We start from the raw sequence: 17,667 nt of genomic DNA on the forward strand, positions 1-17,667 counted from the left end.
TCTGGTAATGGGAAGTGGCTCGACCAACACAGGTAAATAGTGGTGGCTGAACAGCTAACAAACTAGTGGATGGTTTGAAAGGACACCCACACCCAGACAAAAGTGGTTAAAGGGTGAAATGGTAAAAAAACAGTCAGGGCAAGCGGTATATAAGGAGCCTTCACCGTGCACAGTGGGATCATCAATAAAGCAACAATCATAACGAGAGATTCACAACATTACAACAACAACAGTCACCACTATAACACACGAGTAAGAACTAGAAAGAGTGGAAAAGCAAAACAAAAAAATGGAGAAAAAAAGAAAGAGAAAGTTAGGAAGAAAAAACAGAGAGAGAATAGAATGGCAGGCATGCACTAATAGGCTAACCCCTTCTCTCCCTCTAAACCTATCCTCTGTTACGGATTAAGGATTTTCTGGGGCATAAGCCATTTAGGTCCATTCTCTTAAAGTGGGTAATTTCTACAGCAGGATTTTCCTATGAGGTTATTCATGTTGAGGGAGTGGTTCTCTCCTTGGTCGTAGTTTCATAATACAACTGAGCACGGCATACTAACTATTCCTTCTTTGCTTTTATTGATTAAGTACCAATATTATTTCTCTTTTACCTTTGCCATTTTATTTATAATATATTTCTTGGTGTTGTGCCATCTTTTTTCTTTATTTTGATTGAGAATCCTTTACTTATTCTACCTAATAGCAAGTATATTTCCTTTATTGTTGTCATATTGTATTTCCCTGTCATAACTCTTTTGTAACAGTCTTATCTGCCATGGGCATGCGACCAAAATTTTAACACAAAGGGGCTTTAATTTATGCACAAGCCGATCTGAGGTGAATTGCAATTGGATTGGTTCTGACTCTCCTACCTAGAACCTTTGGGCGGTAGTGTGGCAAGAGGCAACCCGGTCCACAATCTCAAAAAGGCCCACCACAAAAGATAAATATGAAGTGTAAACAATTTTACACTCAGGCCCACCTATTTTACTGTCAAAGATCCTAATTTTCGGGTTGACTAAATTTTCAGTCCAAACCAAACACTATCCATCATGTAAAATGTTTTCTCAATTTTCATTACAGCCGAAACAAACACAACTGAAGTTAAGGACTCTCCACAAACTATGTTTGAAATGCAACATGAATGCCTTATGTCTTAATGCAACATGACCATGGTAAATTACCAATTTTCCTAAAAGCTTAACCATAATTCTAACTTACTACAATCATAAATCCTCCAATCAAGTAAGATCTTTCCCATTTCAGTTGTCAATTATTTACATGTTCTTTGTTGTTCAAAACCTGTTTTTAAGGCACATGATATTGGAGGGGGAAAAGGCATAAGAGACACACCATTTTTCTACATTTGACACATCTATCCTGTATCAAACACGGTTTAAGAATCAAAATTGAATCTCTTCTCAGAACATTCCTATATCAGACTCATCAAATGTTGAATCTTCGTATTTTCTTCATCGGCACGTTGATGACTATGTTGTTGCTAGCTCACCAACCTTCCACAAAGCATGTTCTTCACATGCATGCAAGTGTTAGGAACTAGAAATTTAAGACTGACAGTTCCTACCATATTGCAACATTCAAGGTCAAAATCTTTTAAAGTCCTCCTTTTCTTTTGCACCGTCCAATATTGTCAAAATTTGATTATGTAAGCTAAACTCTTGCCAAAAAATTAAGCCTCCAAATGTTTCCTAATTGATTTTGAACAGTTTTAAAGGGTAGGTGATGGGCCCAGATGAAAGAAAGAACCGCTAAAGTTTTAGATTCAGATCTCCAAATAAATGGGGACCGAATAGTAATAAGACTATACAAGTCATATTTGTGTTGTTGTAAGAAAACTAAACTAAAATCCTAGCCACCAGTATGTGTGGCTCCTGATGCTTCTTGAGTTCTCTCTCACATTTCCATCCAATAAAAAACCAAAGGCTCTCAAATTTACACCAATGTATTGATATCCCCTCCTCCTTCACAAGCACATAAAACTCATCAGGAACATCTATCACTAGTTCTAAGTTCTAACAAGCTAGAAAACCAGCCTCCAATTTTCTTTGAGAATACTACTAGTGCTTGTGTTTTCTAATGGCTACTTCAATTTCTGTAACTGGGTTTAAGGGAGGTTTGTGTTCCTCCTTCCACGGTAGCTGGGGAACAACTATGGTTGGTGAAGATTACGCCATGCTAGCCAAATCAGTGCCAAACCGTGTTAGAGTTGGAAAGCCCACAAGAGCACAACCTATGATGAGGAACGTCAATGAAGGCAAAGGTCTCTTTGCTCCAATTGTAGTTGTTACTCGTAACTTAATTGGCAAGAAGCGTTTCAATCAGCTTAGAGGAAAGGCAATTGCTTTACACTCGCAGGTACCACTCTTTCACACATTCATATATATATATTTAATTAATGGTTTTTGGCTAGAAAATTTTGCTGAGTACTTCCCAAATGCTAATTTTAAGTGCCTAATCAATTGGAACTACAAAATAATAAAATAAATTAGTTAATTGATCTCTCTTTGTACAGTCTCTGCCTTGATGCTTGTATTATTCACCAATTTACTACCTATTTTTAAGATGAAATTTATTTTATTTTCAGTTTTCTATTTTATAGGCTTTTTGGAAGGTAGGTGGATTATTATTATGCATGCTATAATTATTTGATGATGTTAATTATTGCTAATTATTGGTTGCCATCAAATGAGTTCAGGTTATAACTGAGTTCTGCAAGTCAATAGGAGCAGATGCAAAGCAAAGACAAGGTTTGATCCGACTGGCCAAGAAGAATGGAGAAAGACTAGGATTCCTTGCATAATGGAAAATTGGATATAATTTATTCTGTCATGAGAAATGTTTAAGTTCATAGTTCCTTAGATTGGCATGTAAACTAGATTCACTGTCTCAATATATATGCATTTCTCACTTATTCAAATAGTTGTAATATTTCTTCAATTAATGGTCAGAATAAAATTTCATAAGCATTGCCTCTCAGTAATACTACTTTATTATCTACTGTTAACAAATTGTCATTTTGGTAGCAACCAAAAAATAATAAGGGAAAAAGGTGTACTATAAACTTATTGCATCCATAAGGCTGGAGAATGCAGTATTTACAATCAGGAATGATATCAAGTAAGGAAAAAATAGTTGAAATTTTTAAAGTATGAGTTGGGTTTTGAAATCTAAAAGAAGATGATTGTGTGGAATTATGATTAAATGCAAAGGTAAATTTCAGTATCAATGGGGAAATTTATAGAATTGGGCCAATTGGCACATATTTTTATTGGTAAGGGCAGTATGCAACATTTATTCTTTTTTTCTTCTTCTAAGAGTGCATAGTTCCACTTAAAAGTAATCTCTCCATTTTCCCCATATCTTTGCATAGGTGCCTACCAGAGTAAACAAATATTTTTCTTCCTATAAAGTCCGATATTCAAGATTGTTAATTTAATATTATTTTAAGCAGGAGTCCACCTCAAAATCTTCATTTTTTTGTCAAACAAACTCAAATGGTTCACAAGCTTGATTAATTTTACAGTCATTTTTTTTTCCTATATACTTAATAAACATTACAAGTAGATTTTTTTATCCAAATATGCGAATAATTAATAGGTACTGATAGACATTTTTGCGACACATTTTCTATAAGCCCGACTCAACCAAGCCTAACCTCGTTGTGTATTATATTATATTTTATTATTTTAAGCAAGGTTTTAGCCCATGTGACATATTGGGAAAATTGAGAGAATGTGGTTTGAAGTGTATGGATCAATTTTTTTAGGACTTTTTGCATGAGCTCAACCCATGCGTGCTACTGAGTGGATAAGGGACGTTGATAGCACCTCAAGCTCATGGAAGTCTTGTACTTGAAATTTCCACTCCAAAAGAGCTCTTAGTCTCCTGTAGTCTGCGGCCCAAGTTTTCCATGCTTTGCCATTTTTTGTTTTTTTTTGCGTAAAACACATAGTTGATCCTAAATGGCTAGTCTTGTCTGCTGCAACAACCAAATGTAGCCTCCAAGGACCTGCCATGACTAAGAAATATCAACCCATGAATTTAGGCCACTTCATTTCTCAAATTATGTAAAAAAAAAAACATGTCAACCCTCCTAAGCAAATCAAACCATAGGCTCCTTGAATGATACCATGAGGTTCAAAGCCTCTTCTATTGACCAAAAAATCAATCACTAACAACACCCCAAACTCAATGCAAAAGCCCCAATCAGATTCAAAACAAGCTAGTCATGTTTACCCTTAAAGCTGAAACTTTAGAGAAAAACCTCATTCAACCAGTAAAGATTCTAACAATTCTAAAGCTTCGGGGTGAAAATACTAATATAAGGGAACATTCCTCTTCTCCCTCACAACCTCTCTCAATTTCCTCTTCTTACAATCTATGAGTCAAAGTTTCAAACTTGATGTTCTAAGTGTATTTTATGCATTTTGATTTTTCTTTTGTTAAAGCATCATTAGCCTTTGTTTATCACATATTTGAAGATTTCGACTAAACTTTCTACAAATAATCACTTATAAAGAACCCAAAGGGAGATTTAGGTTATTTTTACATTTTTTGGTCATTGTTGCAAAACGTCCTCAATAATAAGCTAAAATCCAAATTGCTTCTTCTAAGTTTGACTAAAATTCATTTAAGTTTTCTAACTTTACTTTCATCTAATTGAGTTTTCCAAATTTCAAGTTTATTCAATTCAAGTTTTTTGTCCAATTTCGTCAAAAAAAAAAATTGTTATTATATACAATTAACCAATAAAAAAATTATCACATAAAAAATCTATGAAATATTCATTTTTATATATATATAAATAAAATAAAATACAAATTCACATGAAAAAAATTTTTTTTTTTAGAATGCCTAATGATTTTTGTTTATAAACTTTTAAAAAGCAGATTCAACAACTTTGTATAATTAAAAATTATAGGTAATTTTACTATAAAATGGACTATTTATATTATCAATAAACTACAAAGTACAAATAATAATCCAATCTTATGAACTTATTTAATACTATCACAATCAAATATCCAATCCCTACAACATACATTTATAAATATCAATATCAAATAAAGTATATACTTCAAACAAGCCTAACGTTCACAGGCACATTATTATGTTTGAGCTCAACTTGTTTAATATTCGAGTCTAAACTTAAACATGAGATCTCATTTGCTAAATAAATGAACATAAAACAGATTTTTTCCAAGATGAGCATGATATGTTCATAAACAACTCGATTCATTTACAACCATAAGAGATACAATTGTGAATCGTGTATCATAAATGCATTTCAAAATCAATAATGCGTGGTTAGCTTTTCTCAAGTTTCCATAGTAGGAAGAACAGAAGCAAAATGCAATATCTATTTAACATTCAGTTACAGGTAGAGGGCAGAGCAAAACAGCCAGTTATATAAATGGAAATTTTCCAAAAAATCAAAACATGAAGAGCGTTATAGCATTACATCCCTTAAGTCTACTCACTGAAAGAAAATGAAAAATTTCTGTGGCACGGTGTCATTCAGTGATCATAACAAAGATAACAGTCTTCATCCCAATTCCACAACCAAAAGAAGGAAAACCGCACAGCAAATAATTGCATGATCACACACCATATCGAGATTTGGCTGATCTGTCCCTTTTGGAATCATCCTGTAATGACCAAGGCAGTTAGAGATACCAATACGCACACAATGGACATAAATGCATTCATATTTGCATATAACAAAAAACTTACATGGAAGTTGTAAGTTATTTTATCGGTGATGTCAATGATCTCCTTCCACTTCCTCCCAATGCTCATCTACATATGAAAAATATATACATTCATCACATGCCAGGTCGAGCATTTAACATAATAATCCATAATTCAAGCATTATTATAGCAACAGTACATAGGGAAAAATTCAGTTTCTTAGGGTAAAAACATAGGTTCTTGGAGCCAATTATGGTTAAACCAAAGAGCAACAATGGAGAGACACCAAATTCAAACTACAGCAAGAAAAAAAAATCATTTTGTCAGTGCAAACATTCAAGTTGCTATAACAAAATGTCATCAGATTGGTGCAGCCAAAAGAATGTACAAAACTGTGTATTGTATGATTTGCAGCAAAACATATAAACAACAAAAACAAATAGAGAGAATTTTGATTATGCCATAGTGACAATTGTAAGAATGTAAAGCATCTCTCAATTAGATATACCTATTCTCAAAAAAAAAAATACAGGGGTATAGAAAGGAAATGTCCTGCCAACCACAACAGGACTGATGCAGCACGGATTTGCAAAAAATAAGAAAAAAAAAAAAAAAAACCCTAGGCTTCACCACCTAAAGGTGACATCAACACCAAGCTGTACTAAACTGTCTAAACATCTCTAGTTAAAAAATTTATTCAAAATGTATTGTCTCAATCCATTTCTATGGAGAATTATCTGATAAGACAGGCTTATGGAACACCCCCCCCCCCCCCTCTCACAACATACGGGCAAGTGTGTGGGGCCCACCAAATGTGAGGGGGATGCTTCATAAGTCTCATGGAAAATTTTCTCAATTACTAGAGCCTCTTTTTAATAGGCTTTAAGATTTAATTAAGGCACAATTACATCCCAAGAAATCATAAATCATAATAAAATCAAATTCAAAAATAAAATACAGTATCTAAGAAAATAAGGAAATAGTAAACTCTGAAATAATTTTGGTTGGTTATGCTCCCTGCATTCATTCTCCCTTGGTAGGAGAAAATCAACCTTGAATTTTGAAATGCTTAAGGATAATAATTTTGCACTCAAAACCTACACTAATTCTTGATATACTTCTAGCAGCACTAAGAAGGAAGAAAACTTTTGCACTACCATATCACTAAATTCACATGGAAGGTAAAAATAATGGATGGAATCAATTACAGCCTTATCCTCGAGAAACACCACTTTAGTAGGCCATTTCACTTCATACACCACAGAGGACTGATGAGTAGTAGATACACCATACTCATTTTTCACCAAAATGTGCACCCTCTAATTCATGGCTCTCTTGTTTTAAATTCTCCTCATCAAGTAGTGATTCTTCAATAGGCTATATTAGGTCTACCGCACATGGTTTAGGATGTCTTGAGTCCACATTTTTTGGCACTTTTCTTTTTAAGCACTAAGTTTTAGTGGTGGTCCTTGATGTTCCTTCATCATCAAAATTTCATTACCAACACTATATTCTCTCCCATTTGTGAAGCTGTGGTTGCTACTGTCAGTTTTTGGAGGAAGGACCATTGACTTGATCTTTTTCATACAAGTCTTGGACGGCTTTCAGGATGGCTTCAACTCATGCTAGACCAAAGCGGGCTTAGTAACTGTGTGAACATTAATCTTGTCCTTTTCAAATTATGCCATGTATCCAGTAGCAGGTTTATTACTGTCTTAGACTATTTCCTCAATTTAAAAAGTTATCCTGATAAGATTGGGATAGGTATTTCCCTTGATAGGATTAGGGAACATATTTCTCTTTGAGTTTTTCTTTCATTTATACTCAATCAGTTATGGTAGGATTTTTTTTTTTTTTCCCTTTTTTATAAGGCTTAGTTCTTAATACTATACCAGTAATTTTTAGCTCTACCTATGAACTTCATTGTGGCAAAACTAACCTTATTGTCCGATAAACCTACTTACTCAAAGAATTGGTCCATCTCATGTGACCAATTAGTAAAGATCCATGGATCTTAACGACCATCAAAAGTAGATGCTTCTAACATAACCATCATGCACTAAAATAATCAGCTTCAACAAGTTGAAATAAGACTCCGCTAGCTGACCTGGGATAGGCTAATTCCTAGCCTGCGACCCGTGTCGTACTCATGTTGTATGAGCCACTTTATGTTATGATTTTTCAGAAATTGCTTGTGTCACCGTGTCGTACCCATGTCCATGTTTGTGCTTCTGAGGTCTGAGCTGAAGAAGAAATGCAAGTGGGACCATGTACTGTGAGCAGTGGACCAATGAATGTGAATAAAAGGTGCTGGTCCTACCTAACATATCTAGGTTGTTGGGTGTGGAACTAAATCTAAGGGGCCTCATGTTGGGACTCTAATGGGCTTAGTGGCACATTGTTGACCAGAGGTATGAATCACATATTAACAACAATTCATATTTTTCCGCAATGACTGATGCAAGCTAAACCCACACTTACACAATCTCAGCTCCCTTGGATGGAACTCTGCTGGGTTAACCTCAATGACGATGTGGTGATGTAGCTTGATAGCAACAAAAGGGAAAATCAAGATCGGTAACATGGCTGTACAGCCTGTACTTTCCAGCACAGCTATCGTGATGCGTCTGGGCAAAAGGACAAAGGCAACAGTGCAATTTTTACGAGAAGTTGAAGATTGGCAATGTGGGTACAGGGCTGAGCCCAAGTAACAACAAATTGGTCGGGGATAAGCACTGGGTGAAGGGGCCTTGGGTATGGGTTGGACTAATATGGGTCGGAATTATTTGGGTTGTGGTTAGGGCAATCTTTTTTATGCGTTTTAACTTGGTGATGGTGGGAGGCTGTCATGGTTTTGGGAAGTGACAGGGATTTGTGTGTGATTGCGATGGTAGTCCGGCTCAACTTTGATAACAACAATTTGTTTTAGGTATGGTGGGCTTGAGTTGATTGGATTGTTGGAATCTGGTCATAGAGTTGTGGTTGAGGCTTCTGGTGCTTGGCATGGTTGACATATTTATGTAAGATAAATTCGGGTTCAGAAAGTGGTTTACGAGGCTTCGTTGTTTAGGGACTGGATTTTGTAAATTGGATCATAATTACGCACTGACAAGTTGATGTAGAACAGTATTGCAAAAATATAAAACAAAAAACCCTAGACTTAACCACTTAAGGGTACTTGGAATCGCCAAAAAGCTGTAGAGAAACATCTTTAATCAAAAAGTTTTTGTTCAAAATGTAATATCTCAAACCACTAATGTAGGCTTTAGGGATTACATTAAGGCACAATTACATCCCAAGAAATTCTCAATCAAATAAAAAGCAAAATTCAAAATGAAATTTGGTTTGAAAATTAAAATTCAAAAATAAAATATGATATCTCAATAAAAATCTAAAATAATTTGGTCTCAATCAGCAAAAGTGAGAGCTTTGTGCACTGGGGCCTCTTTAAACTACCCTCCAAAATACCAAAAAAAGCAATCCCCTTTTTGTATCTTTCCATGCAATGTCTCCTATGAAATCAGACATAATTTAGAAGTGAACCACCACAAACTTAACAAATGCTATGCAGAAAACACCCACTTCAATTGCAAGATAAAACACTTTAAGAGCATTTAGCATTAGTATTCACCACCAATTTCATCACATAATCAACTAAAAAATAATGAGGAATCATTTTTTATTGGTAAGTTTACATATGCACCTAGTGGATTTTGAACTCACGACCTTACCCTCCATCCTTTCTTACAGGGGAGGAGGTGCTGTTTGAGATAGAGACCATTGATAAATAAAAAAATAAAAAATGAGTTATCTCAAGTATTAGCAATGATAAAACCTAAAACATGAGCGGAAAGGAAATTACAACGTTACCAATACAGACAGACATGTTGAGCACTTCAATAAACATTGAAGGAAGCAACATAAGATTTTACATACGAATATAGTCACATAATATGCATATCAACCTTCTCCTTCAAGGTTGCAACATACAGCAACACAAACCTTAATGCACACAGTAACAAAGAGACAAGAAATATAAATAAGTGTCCATAATCATCTCTTTTAAAGAGAGAGAATAAACAAAACCTTCACAAGCACAAAGGTGTTTTTCTGAATAAACGCATGCATGTGCAAGCACACAAAAACACATGATTAATCAGATGCAACAACATGGCCTTCATGAATCATCAATTCAGCCGAAGGTACACAAAATGCATGCTTGAAAGCAATTAAAATCAACAATAAATTTGATTCCCGGAATGTGAGGTTAGACCTGGGTTGCTTCATTTGCAGCTGTCCTGGTCCATAATGCTAATTTGTCCTGCCTTTGGCGCACACTCGCAACAACACCACAAATCTCATCAGCCTCATCAAATTGCTCTCCAATCAAAGCCATCATCTATCCAATAAATAAATAAAAACCTAGCAATTAGCACAAATGCCCACAAGTTGTATTCTAAAAAGACCCAACACTCAAATATCCACAGAATGAAAAATACAGGGAGAGTGAGGATATTTACAGTTTCAAGCCACATGGTATCAAGGCCAGCCTTTCTGTTGCTGGTGACGGACCACTTTCCTCCAGCAGCACACTCGGGATCTTCCCATTTGGGTTCAATCCCAGCTTTGAACAAGTGAAAATCAGCATTTGCAGGCAACTTACTGGGCTTGAATATCTGATCATACAAACTGCACTCAAAGATTTCACATTTTCCATTTAACTTGAATGAAAAGAATCAAGTCTCAAATTCTTTTTTTACTTTGGTCAATACAAACATAATTAAGATTAGCAATACACAGAAAAAAAAATAATTATTATAATTAGAATACATGCCAAAAAAATTCGTGGGTTTCTCTCAATAATGGGAAAGAAAAGCAAGAACAAACAATATTGAAACAACATAAATCAAAAAAACCAAAGCTATAAAACCCAGTATAAATATTGAGTAATATAAGGAAAAAGAAATTAATACAAAACCCACTATTGTTCTGGATCTTAAAAAAAATAAAAATGAAAAGCCTCGAAAAGCAAGCTATATTTCTATTCTTAAGTCTTAACACATACAAAAACGAAAGAGGGCAAAGATGAAGAGGAACCCAGATCAAGAATCATAGTAATAGACACAAAAACATGAATAAATCAGGGAATTGAGGAAGGTTAGAAAGGTACCACCAGAAATCTTCGACGGTGTCGAAGGTGTAGACCTTGCGGAGAGAGGTGCCCCACGCCGCACCTTGTTTGGGTTTGGACTGGTTGTCGAACCAGAAGGTCCACTTCCTCTCCAACCTGTGTGGCTCTTTTGTCACTGCCGCGGGCACTGTCTCTGTCTCCGCCGCCGCCGCCGCTGCCGCGGTAACACTGGGTTCCATCGCTACCTCGCTCGCCATTCCTTCGTGAGTGATTTTCTTTTCTTCCTCTATCTATTCTCAAGCGCGTGTGATATAGGTTTGTATGTTGTTTTTTGAAATTGGGCCGGTTTGTTGGGGCTGATTCATATAGGCTTTTTGGATGATGGGAGTTTGAATTTAGGACTGGCCCAAGGTCGACTGCGATTTTTTTTTTTGGGCATAAATGAATATTAATATTTTGGGCCAAATTTGCTAAATAGCACAATTTTTTTTGAGAAAACAGTAAGAAAATTTCATTAATGTAAATCAGACTGGTATATAACATCCAAATCACTAGGTAGATATTCTACCCATACATTAGTATCTATAGACGAAACTGTTCTTCTAACTAGTGCATGAGCTAGCATATTTCCTTCCCTTCGAACATGCCGGAACTAACAAGACTGTAATGCAGCCCCTAATCTCCGAGTATCTTCAACCACATGCCCATATAAAGTGTTACCCTTTCACCTGTTCCCTAAAAAAGCACATCTTCTGGGCTAAATAACACAATTTTAGCAAACTTTCAAGAGAAACGCATTCTAATATAGTTATTTAATTATGTAGCACATTTTAGGAACTCAAGTTCTATGCAACTCACATGGCATGCCAAGCAATGGAGCCCATATTGTTTGGAACTTAAGTTCCAAAAATCTGCTACATAAGTAAATAACTTTGTTAAGGTGTTTTTTTTTTCCCTAAAATTGTGCTATTTGTCAAATTTGGCCAATATTTTGAATGAAATACATTGTTGATTCTTTAAGTTTACTTACCTAGCGTTTACTTTTCCCATTGTGCAATTGGACTAGTTTGTTGTAAGTGATTCATATTGGCTTTTCGAATGGTGGGTTTTTGTCTTTTGGACAGTGGCCCAAAGTCAACGGTGTGACACTTTATTTTTATTTTTTTTGAATAAGTATATGTTAATTTTTTTTATAATCTAATAGGTGGAGGAGAAGGTATTTGAACCCTAAACATCTTCCTAGTCTTAAAATATATATTTATATATATATATATATATATATATATATATACATTGGCATCTCCATTAGAAACATCTATAGATAAATAAAAGGATTATCAGCACCATATATTAATATTATTGATGAAAGTGGAGGAGAATATCTCATTCTTTTTCCACTAGCAGAGAGAGAATAGTGGAATTAGGGATAGTTCCCACTAAAAAAATACTTGAAATTACAAGTATTACTTGGTCTCATTTTGGAAGAGAATCAAAATTCAAATCTCCCTATTCTATATTTTTTATAATTGAAGTGATGTCAATTGTGGTTCCCTGTGACTTGCACTAATTCAAAATTTATCATCTTAACAAATGCTAAGAAAAGTTATGAAATTCATTATATCTATAGTACTGGTTGAAAAGCAAAATGTAAATTGTAACTTTTTGTTAGTCATTTCAGTAAATTTTGTCTTATCTATACTACTATTTAAAGGGCTTCTCCTATTTGGACTGGATTTTTTTTGTTCTAAAATACCCCTACACCCTACGTTTAAGTAGGGACAAAACTTGAGAATAACATTGTTAAAATACATTTCTAACTCTCATGCCTTCAAAATAGGACCACTCTACAACGTTAATTATTGCTTCAAAAAACCCAACTGCTATCTCAACTCCCATTACACACCATTATAAAAAATAAAAATAAATAAATAAATAACTCCCATTGCAAGTAGGGGTGTCCATGCAAACCGAAGACCCGCCGGAACCGACCAACCCGACCGGAACCGACCCGTCACGGCCGGGTTGACACCTCCGACGGGTCGATGACGGGTCTGAAACCGTCAGAACCGACTCCGGCGGGTCGAGTGGCGGGTTTCGTCCTCAAGGAACCGAGCCACCCGACCCGCAACAAAAACTCAAAGAACCCAGAAAATCACCAAGATCCGGCGACGATCTAGCGCTTCGTAGCTCCGATCCGGCCACGTTTGGGCTTCCTTCACTTAGATCAGCTCAAATCCGGCCAAGATCTAGTCTTTTCCTAACTCAGACATGCTTAATTCCGGCGAATCCAACCCAAATCTGCTCAAACTCGGCCAAAACTCCGGTAAGCCCGACTCCAACTCAGCCAAATCTCAGCCAAATTTTCATAGATCCAAAGGAATCTCGCCCAACCCTCGTTAGATCCGGCCAGATTTGACAAGATCCGGCCAGATTTAGGCCAAAAACCAGCGAATCGGAAAACCCGAAACCGACCGATTTACACCCGAAAACCGATGCGACCCGACCCGGTGATCTGAAACTTCCGGTGGGTCGGTTGCGGGTCGAAATCTTCCCCACCCGATAATGTCGGGTCGAGTCCGGGTTGGGCACAAACCCGACCCGGCCCGACCCGTGGACACCCCTAATTGCAAGCCAAAAAAAAAAACTCACTGCCAAAGAGTTTGAGAAAAAGGAACCCACACGTTATTCACATCTCCCACCTTCCTCACTCCACAAATAATATTCAAATTAAACAAACTCATGAGTTATAAACTTATCATGGGCAAAGGTTCTTTCTACCTCTCTCTCTCTCTCTCTCTCTCAGCTAGTACACTTTCTTCAACAAAACTGCAATACCCAAAGGTTTGCCTTTAAGTTTTTCTTTCATATGTTTTTCTATGGTTTCGCTCCAATGATGTTAGGAGAAAATTTCCAACCAAGTTTTCCAAGAACAGTAGTTTTTAACTTTAATTCACTGTAATGTCAAATTTCAAAGTTGTCCAAGGTAATTTCGTTATTTAAAAAAAAAAAAGGGATATTGAGATGAAAGTTTTTCATTAGTGACAAGAATCAAAATCAACAGGAACTTGCAATTCAAATCAAACAAAATTAGAGTCCAGAATATCGGTACGTTACTTTTGCTCTATATTTAGTCTCTGTTAGGAGTATTAGGATGGTGTTATTTTAAAGGTTATCAAGTTTTGATATTTATTCTCTGCAGAATTTTTTTTTTTTTTTTTTTTTTTTGGGACTAATATAGGACTGCGTTTATTTTCATATGAACTATTGCCTCCTATCCTATTTATTTAATGTTTGCTATTTTTCTTATATTTAATCCTCTTTTTTTGTCTCTATTTTTTAGGGTCACATATCAACAATTTTGTTGAATTGCATAGCAGGCACATTGAGTTTGGGTGAGAGACTCTGTTATTGTATGATTCAAGGCTTATATAATAAAGTAGTAGTGATCTATCAAGTGGTTGTTTAATAATGTACTCATAGCCAATTATGGCTAATTTCTGTTTAATGAAATCTATCCGTCTTTCTCCTCCAAAAAAAAAAAAATTTTGTTAAGACTTTTTTGTAAAAAATAAAAAAATCCTACCTATGTTTATATTTATCAAGTTGTGTAATTCTTAGTTGAAACTTTGACATTTTAGCTTTATATTTATCCGTAACAATTGTTGTGCCTTTCACTACAACTTCTTTTCATTTTTTAAAATTAAATGATATTATTGCTCACATGAAAGCCTTTCCCTAAAAAATAAAAATAAATAAAAAAACTATTTAATTTTTTTTATTTTTGATGTTTTAGTCATTTGAAACTTTTGTTATGTGTAGTAAGTAGCTACATTTTAGGACTAAAAAAACTTGACAACGTGAGAGGCTTTCCCATTAAAAAAATATTTTTTATTTTTTTATTTTTTTTTTGGCATTTCAAACTTTTGTTATGGGTGTGTACTAATTGGCTACATTTTAGGACTAGGTGGCTACCTTTTAGGATTAAAAAAAAAAAAAAAAACCTTGATATGTGTAAATCTCCATGAACGCATAATACTAATCACACATTTAGGTTTTTTATGATTGAAAAATGTAGTATTCTCAAATTATAATGGATGCAAATTATTAACATTTACCCAAAAAAATAGAAGAGCCTCTGAGATTCTTCTATTTTTTGAGTAAAATTTAATAATTTGCATCCATTATAATTTGGAATTGTTAGGGTACCTTTTTTTACACTTAATTTTATTTGAGTACCACCTATTTATTTTCAAATACCACTAATAAGTTATTGGGTTTTCCCAAATATTTTTTGCTCTACTATTATGTTAATAATAAATGTTTCATATCTCATCGCTTAAATTGGATTATGATATAAATTATTACAAAAAGCCCAAAAAACTCATATTTTATCCAATTTTATTATCATTATTTAGCTAAGCCCAAAACCGGCCCTATGAACCCAATAGATACATCATATTCTATTTAAAACCCAATAATACTTATGCTTGGAAATATTTGAAAAGCTCATGATTCAAATTCATGGCAAAACAATTTTATCAATGGAATTCAAATCCATAATCAAAGCCCATGGTTTAAACTCATGGCAATTTATTTATCCAAAACCCAATTCACATTAACAATATCAAAGCCTAATTTTCATTGACAATATTAAAACTCAGTTCTCGCTAGCAATATTTAAAGTCCAATTCTCATTGGCAATATCAAAACCCAGTTCTTACTAGCAATATTTAAATCTCAATTCTCATTGGCAACATCAAAGCCCAATTCTCATTGGCAATATCAAAACCCAGTTCTCGCTAGCAATATTTAAAACCCAATTATCATTGGTAATATCAAAACCCAATTCTCATTGGCAAAATCAAAAACCCAACTTACGTTGGCACTATTAAAAGCCCAAGCTAACTACTTGGCACTATTTTATCGAAAGTCCAAGGTTATCAATACTTGGCAAAATACTATATCATAATTATTTCACTTAAAAGTCCAATAATGAACAATACTTTAGATTCTTAAACCCATTACTATAATATTACAAGCTCATGAAATTTATGAATTATCTACTCTCAAAACCCATGGCGATCATCTTATAAAAGCCCATGAAAAGTTATGATTATTAGACCCATAACATTTATTTATTTCATATTATAAACTCATGTTCACTATCTATCTTACACCACAACATTCATAATATTTATTACAAAAACTCATGGTAATTATTCATCCTACATGTCCATTATGATTATTTATTTGGAAACTCATGAGAACATCACATTATTCCATTATAGTTGTTGTTACCATATTTATTTAAAACCCATGGTAAATATTATTCTCAAGAAAAAATATTGGAGGTCATTATCATTTACAAAGTAATCCATAGCAAAAATTATGAGAAACTATACAAGTTGTTATTTAAAACCCATGGAAATTAATACCCAAAATCTATCATAAATATTTATTAAAACTTATGGATTCATTTTATTTTCACTAACAACTAAAACCCACGAGGAGTAAAAAACCTATAGCAAAGCATGCTTTAATGCCCATTTTGTAGGCCCAAGAATCTCATGGAGTAGGGAACAAGCCCAAGCAAAAAAAGGGCCATGTGGCCCAACTAAAAGTGTTGAAATGGAGTAAAGTTCCAGCCCAAAAAGGTCCCCAACATGAGGCTTGAAAGGGGGCAACCAGCCCTTGTTCATCCCTAACCAAAGTACAACTAGAGACTTCCTCTGAAATTCTTGATCTATTTGTCATTTTACTGGTGGTTTAGCTCTCTTTAATCTCACTACTCATCCCCTTCAGCCCACACTCATCTATCCTCAGATATTCTTTTCTCTCCTTTACACAATCATAGCTTATAAATGTCTCCCAATTAGTCACAGATAGCTACCCCCTCTGAAACTCTTGATTTATTTGCCATTTTAATTGTGGTTTAGCTCTCCTTAAGCTCACCACTCATCCCCCTTCAGCCCACACTCATCTAACCTTAGATATTCTTTTCTCTCCTTTACACAATCATAGCTTATAAATGTCTCCCAATTAGTCATAGGCAGCTACCCCCTCTAAAACTCTTGATTTATTTGCCACTTTACTTGTGGTTTAGCTCTCTTTAAGCTCACCACTCATCCCCCTTTAGCCCACTACTCACTAAAGCCTTAACCTCAGTGTTAATCTCATCCCACTCACTCAGAACAGCCCACATTACCTCATTCATGTCTTATGCACACATACTCATCAAAATCTTAGTTTAATACTTGCTACACTGAGCTGGGATCTCTCTCTCCTTTCATTCCATCCTATTTTTCCTCTTGTATTTGTAACTATAAAGCATTTAATCCTTGTTTAGTATTATTATGATGAAGGTCATAATGTTTTGGAAACTATGGAAGTTTTCCCTTATATTGACTTAATAATAATAAAGAAAACATATGATTTTTACCATGTAAACACACTTATTAACCTGAAATTACCCTACTGTTGAAGATAATACTGTACCATTAGAGGATTGTTTTGAACTATGATGCTGTAAAATGACTAATAATATAACAAACTAACAACAGTAATGTTTTTATTGTGCTTTATTGTTGTCTTCTTGTTAGGGTGCAGCCTCCATCTCTTGCTTGGGCGAGCTTACACGACACCGAAAGCCTTTAGGCTTTATTTCAAGGGCCCATCGTTGAGTTTTGGCTTGGCTACCCCATATTCTATTTGGGAACATCAAAAATTTTCCCCTCAACAGGAATTATAACATTTTCTTATCATAAAAAAAAACCTAGGAGTGTGATGAGTATTATTATGCATTTGTGGATAAAATAATTTTTTCATCA

General features: G+C 34.8%; 2 protein-coding genes across 2 annotated transcripts; one reads left to right on the forward strand and one right to left on the reverse strand.

The window, feature by feature from the left end:
* The first annotated feature begins 1,911 nt into the window (after positions 1-1,911).
* Positions 1,912-2,994, forward strand: LOC115995070 (protein PROTON GRADIENT REGULATION 5, chloroplastic). Its single transcript, XM_031119488.1, has 2 exons — positions 1,912-2,373; positions 2,714-2,994. Exons 1-2 carry the CDS (start codon positions 2,095-2,097, stop codon positions 2,816-2,818), a joined length of 384 nt encoding a protein of 127 aa, XP_030975348.1. The 5' UTR covers positions 1,912-2,094; the 3' UTR covers positions 2,819-2,994.
* A 2,314-nt stretch (positions 2,995-5,308) lies between these two features.
* LOC115994935 (eukaryotic translation initiation factor) lies at positions 5,309-11,143 on the reverse strand. Its single transcript, XM_031119279.1, has 5 exons — positions 10,880-11,143; positions 10,230-10,398; positions 9,983-10,108; positions 5,752-5,817; positions 5,309-5,666 (listed from the first exon to the last, which is right to left on the reverse strand). The coding sequence occupies exons 1-5, from the start codon at positions 11,095-11,097 to the stop codon at positions 5,619-5,621; spliced, it is 627 nt and encodes a 208-aa protein (XP_030975139.1). The 5' UTR covers positions 11,098-11,143; the 3' UTR covers positions 5,309-5,618.
* Positions 11,144-17,667: the final 6,524 nt, after the last annotated feature.

This window comes from Quercus lobata, chromosome 6 (assembly GCF_001633185.2).
Source record: "Quercus lobata isolate SW786 chromosome 6, ValleyOak3.0 Primary Assembly, whole genome shotgun sequence".
NCBI lineage: Eukaryota > Viridiplantae > Streptophyta > Magnoliopsida > Fagales > Fagaceae > Quercus > Quercus lobata.

Coding starts and splice junctions, on each gene's coding strand:
- LOC115995070 (XM_031119488.1), top strand. CDS start 2,095: ATGGCTACTTCAATTTCTGTAACTGGGTTTAAGGGAGGTTTGTGTTCC. Junction 2,374..2,713: donor CAATTGCTTTACACTCGCAG/GTACCACTCTTT, acceptor AAATGAGTTCAG/GTTATAACTGAGTTCTGCAA.
- LOC115994935 (XM_031119279.1), bottom strand. CDS start 11,097: ATGGCGAGCGAGGTAGCGATGGAACCCAGTGTTACCGCGGCAGCGGCG. Junction 10,109..10,229: donor ATACCATGTGGCTTGAAACT/GTAAATATCCTC, acceptor TTTATTGGATAG/ATGATGGCTTTGATTGGAGA. Junction 5,667..5,751: donor AAATAACTTACAACTTCCAT/GTAAGTTTTTTG, acceptor TGGTCATTACAG/GATGATTCCAAAAGGGACAG.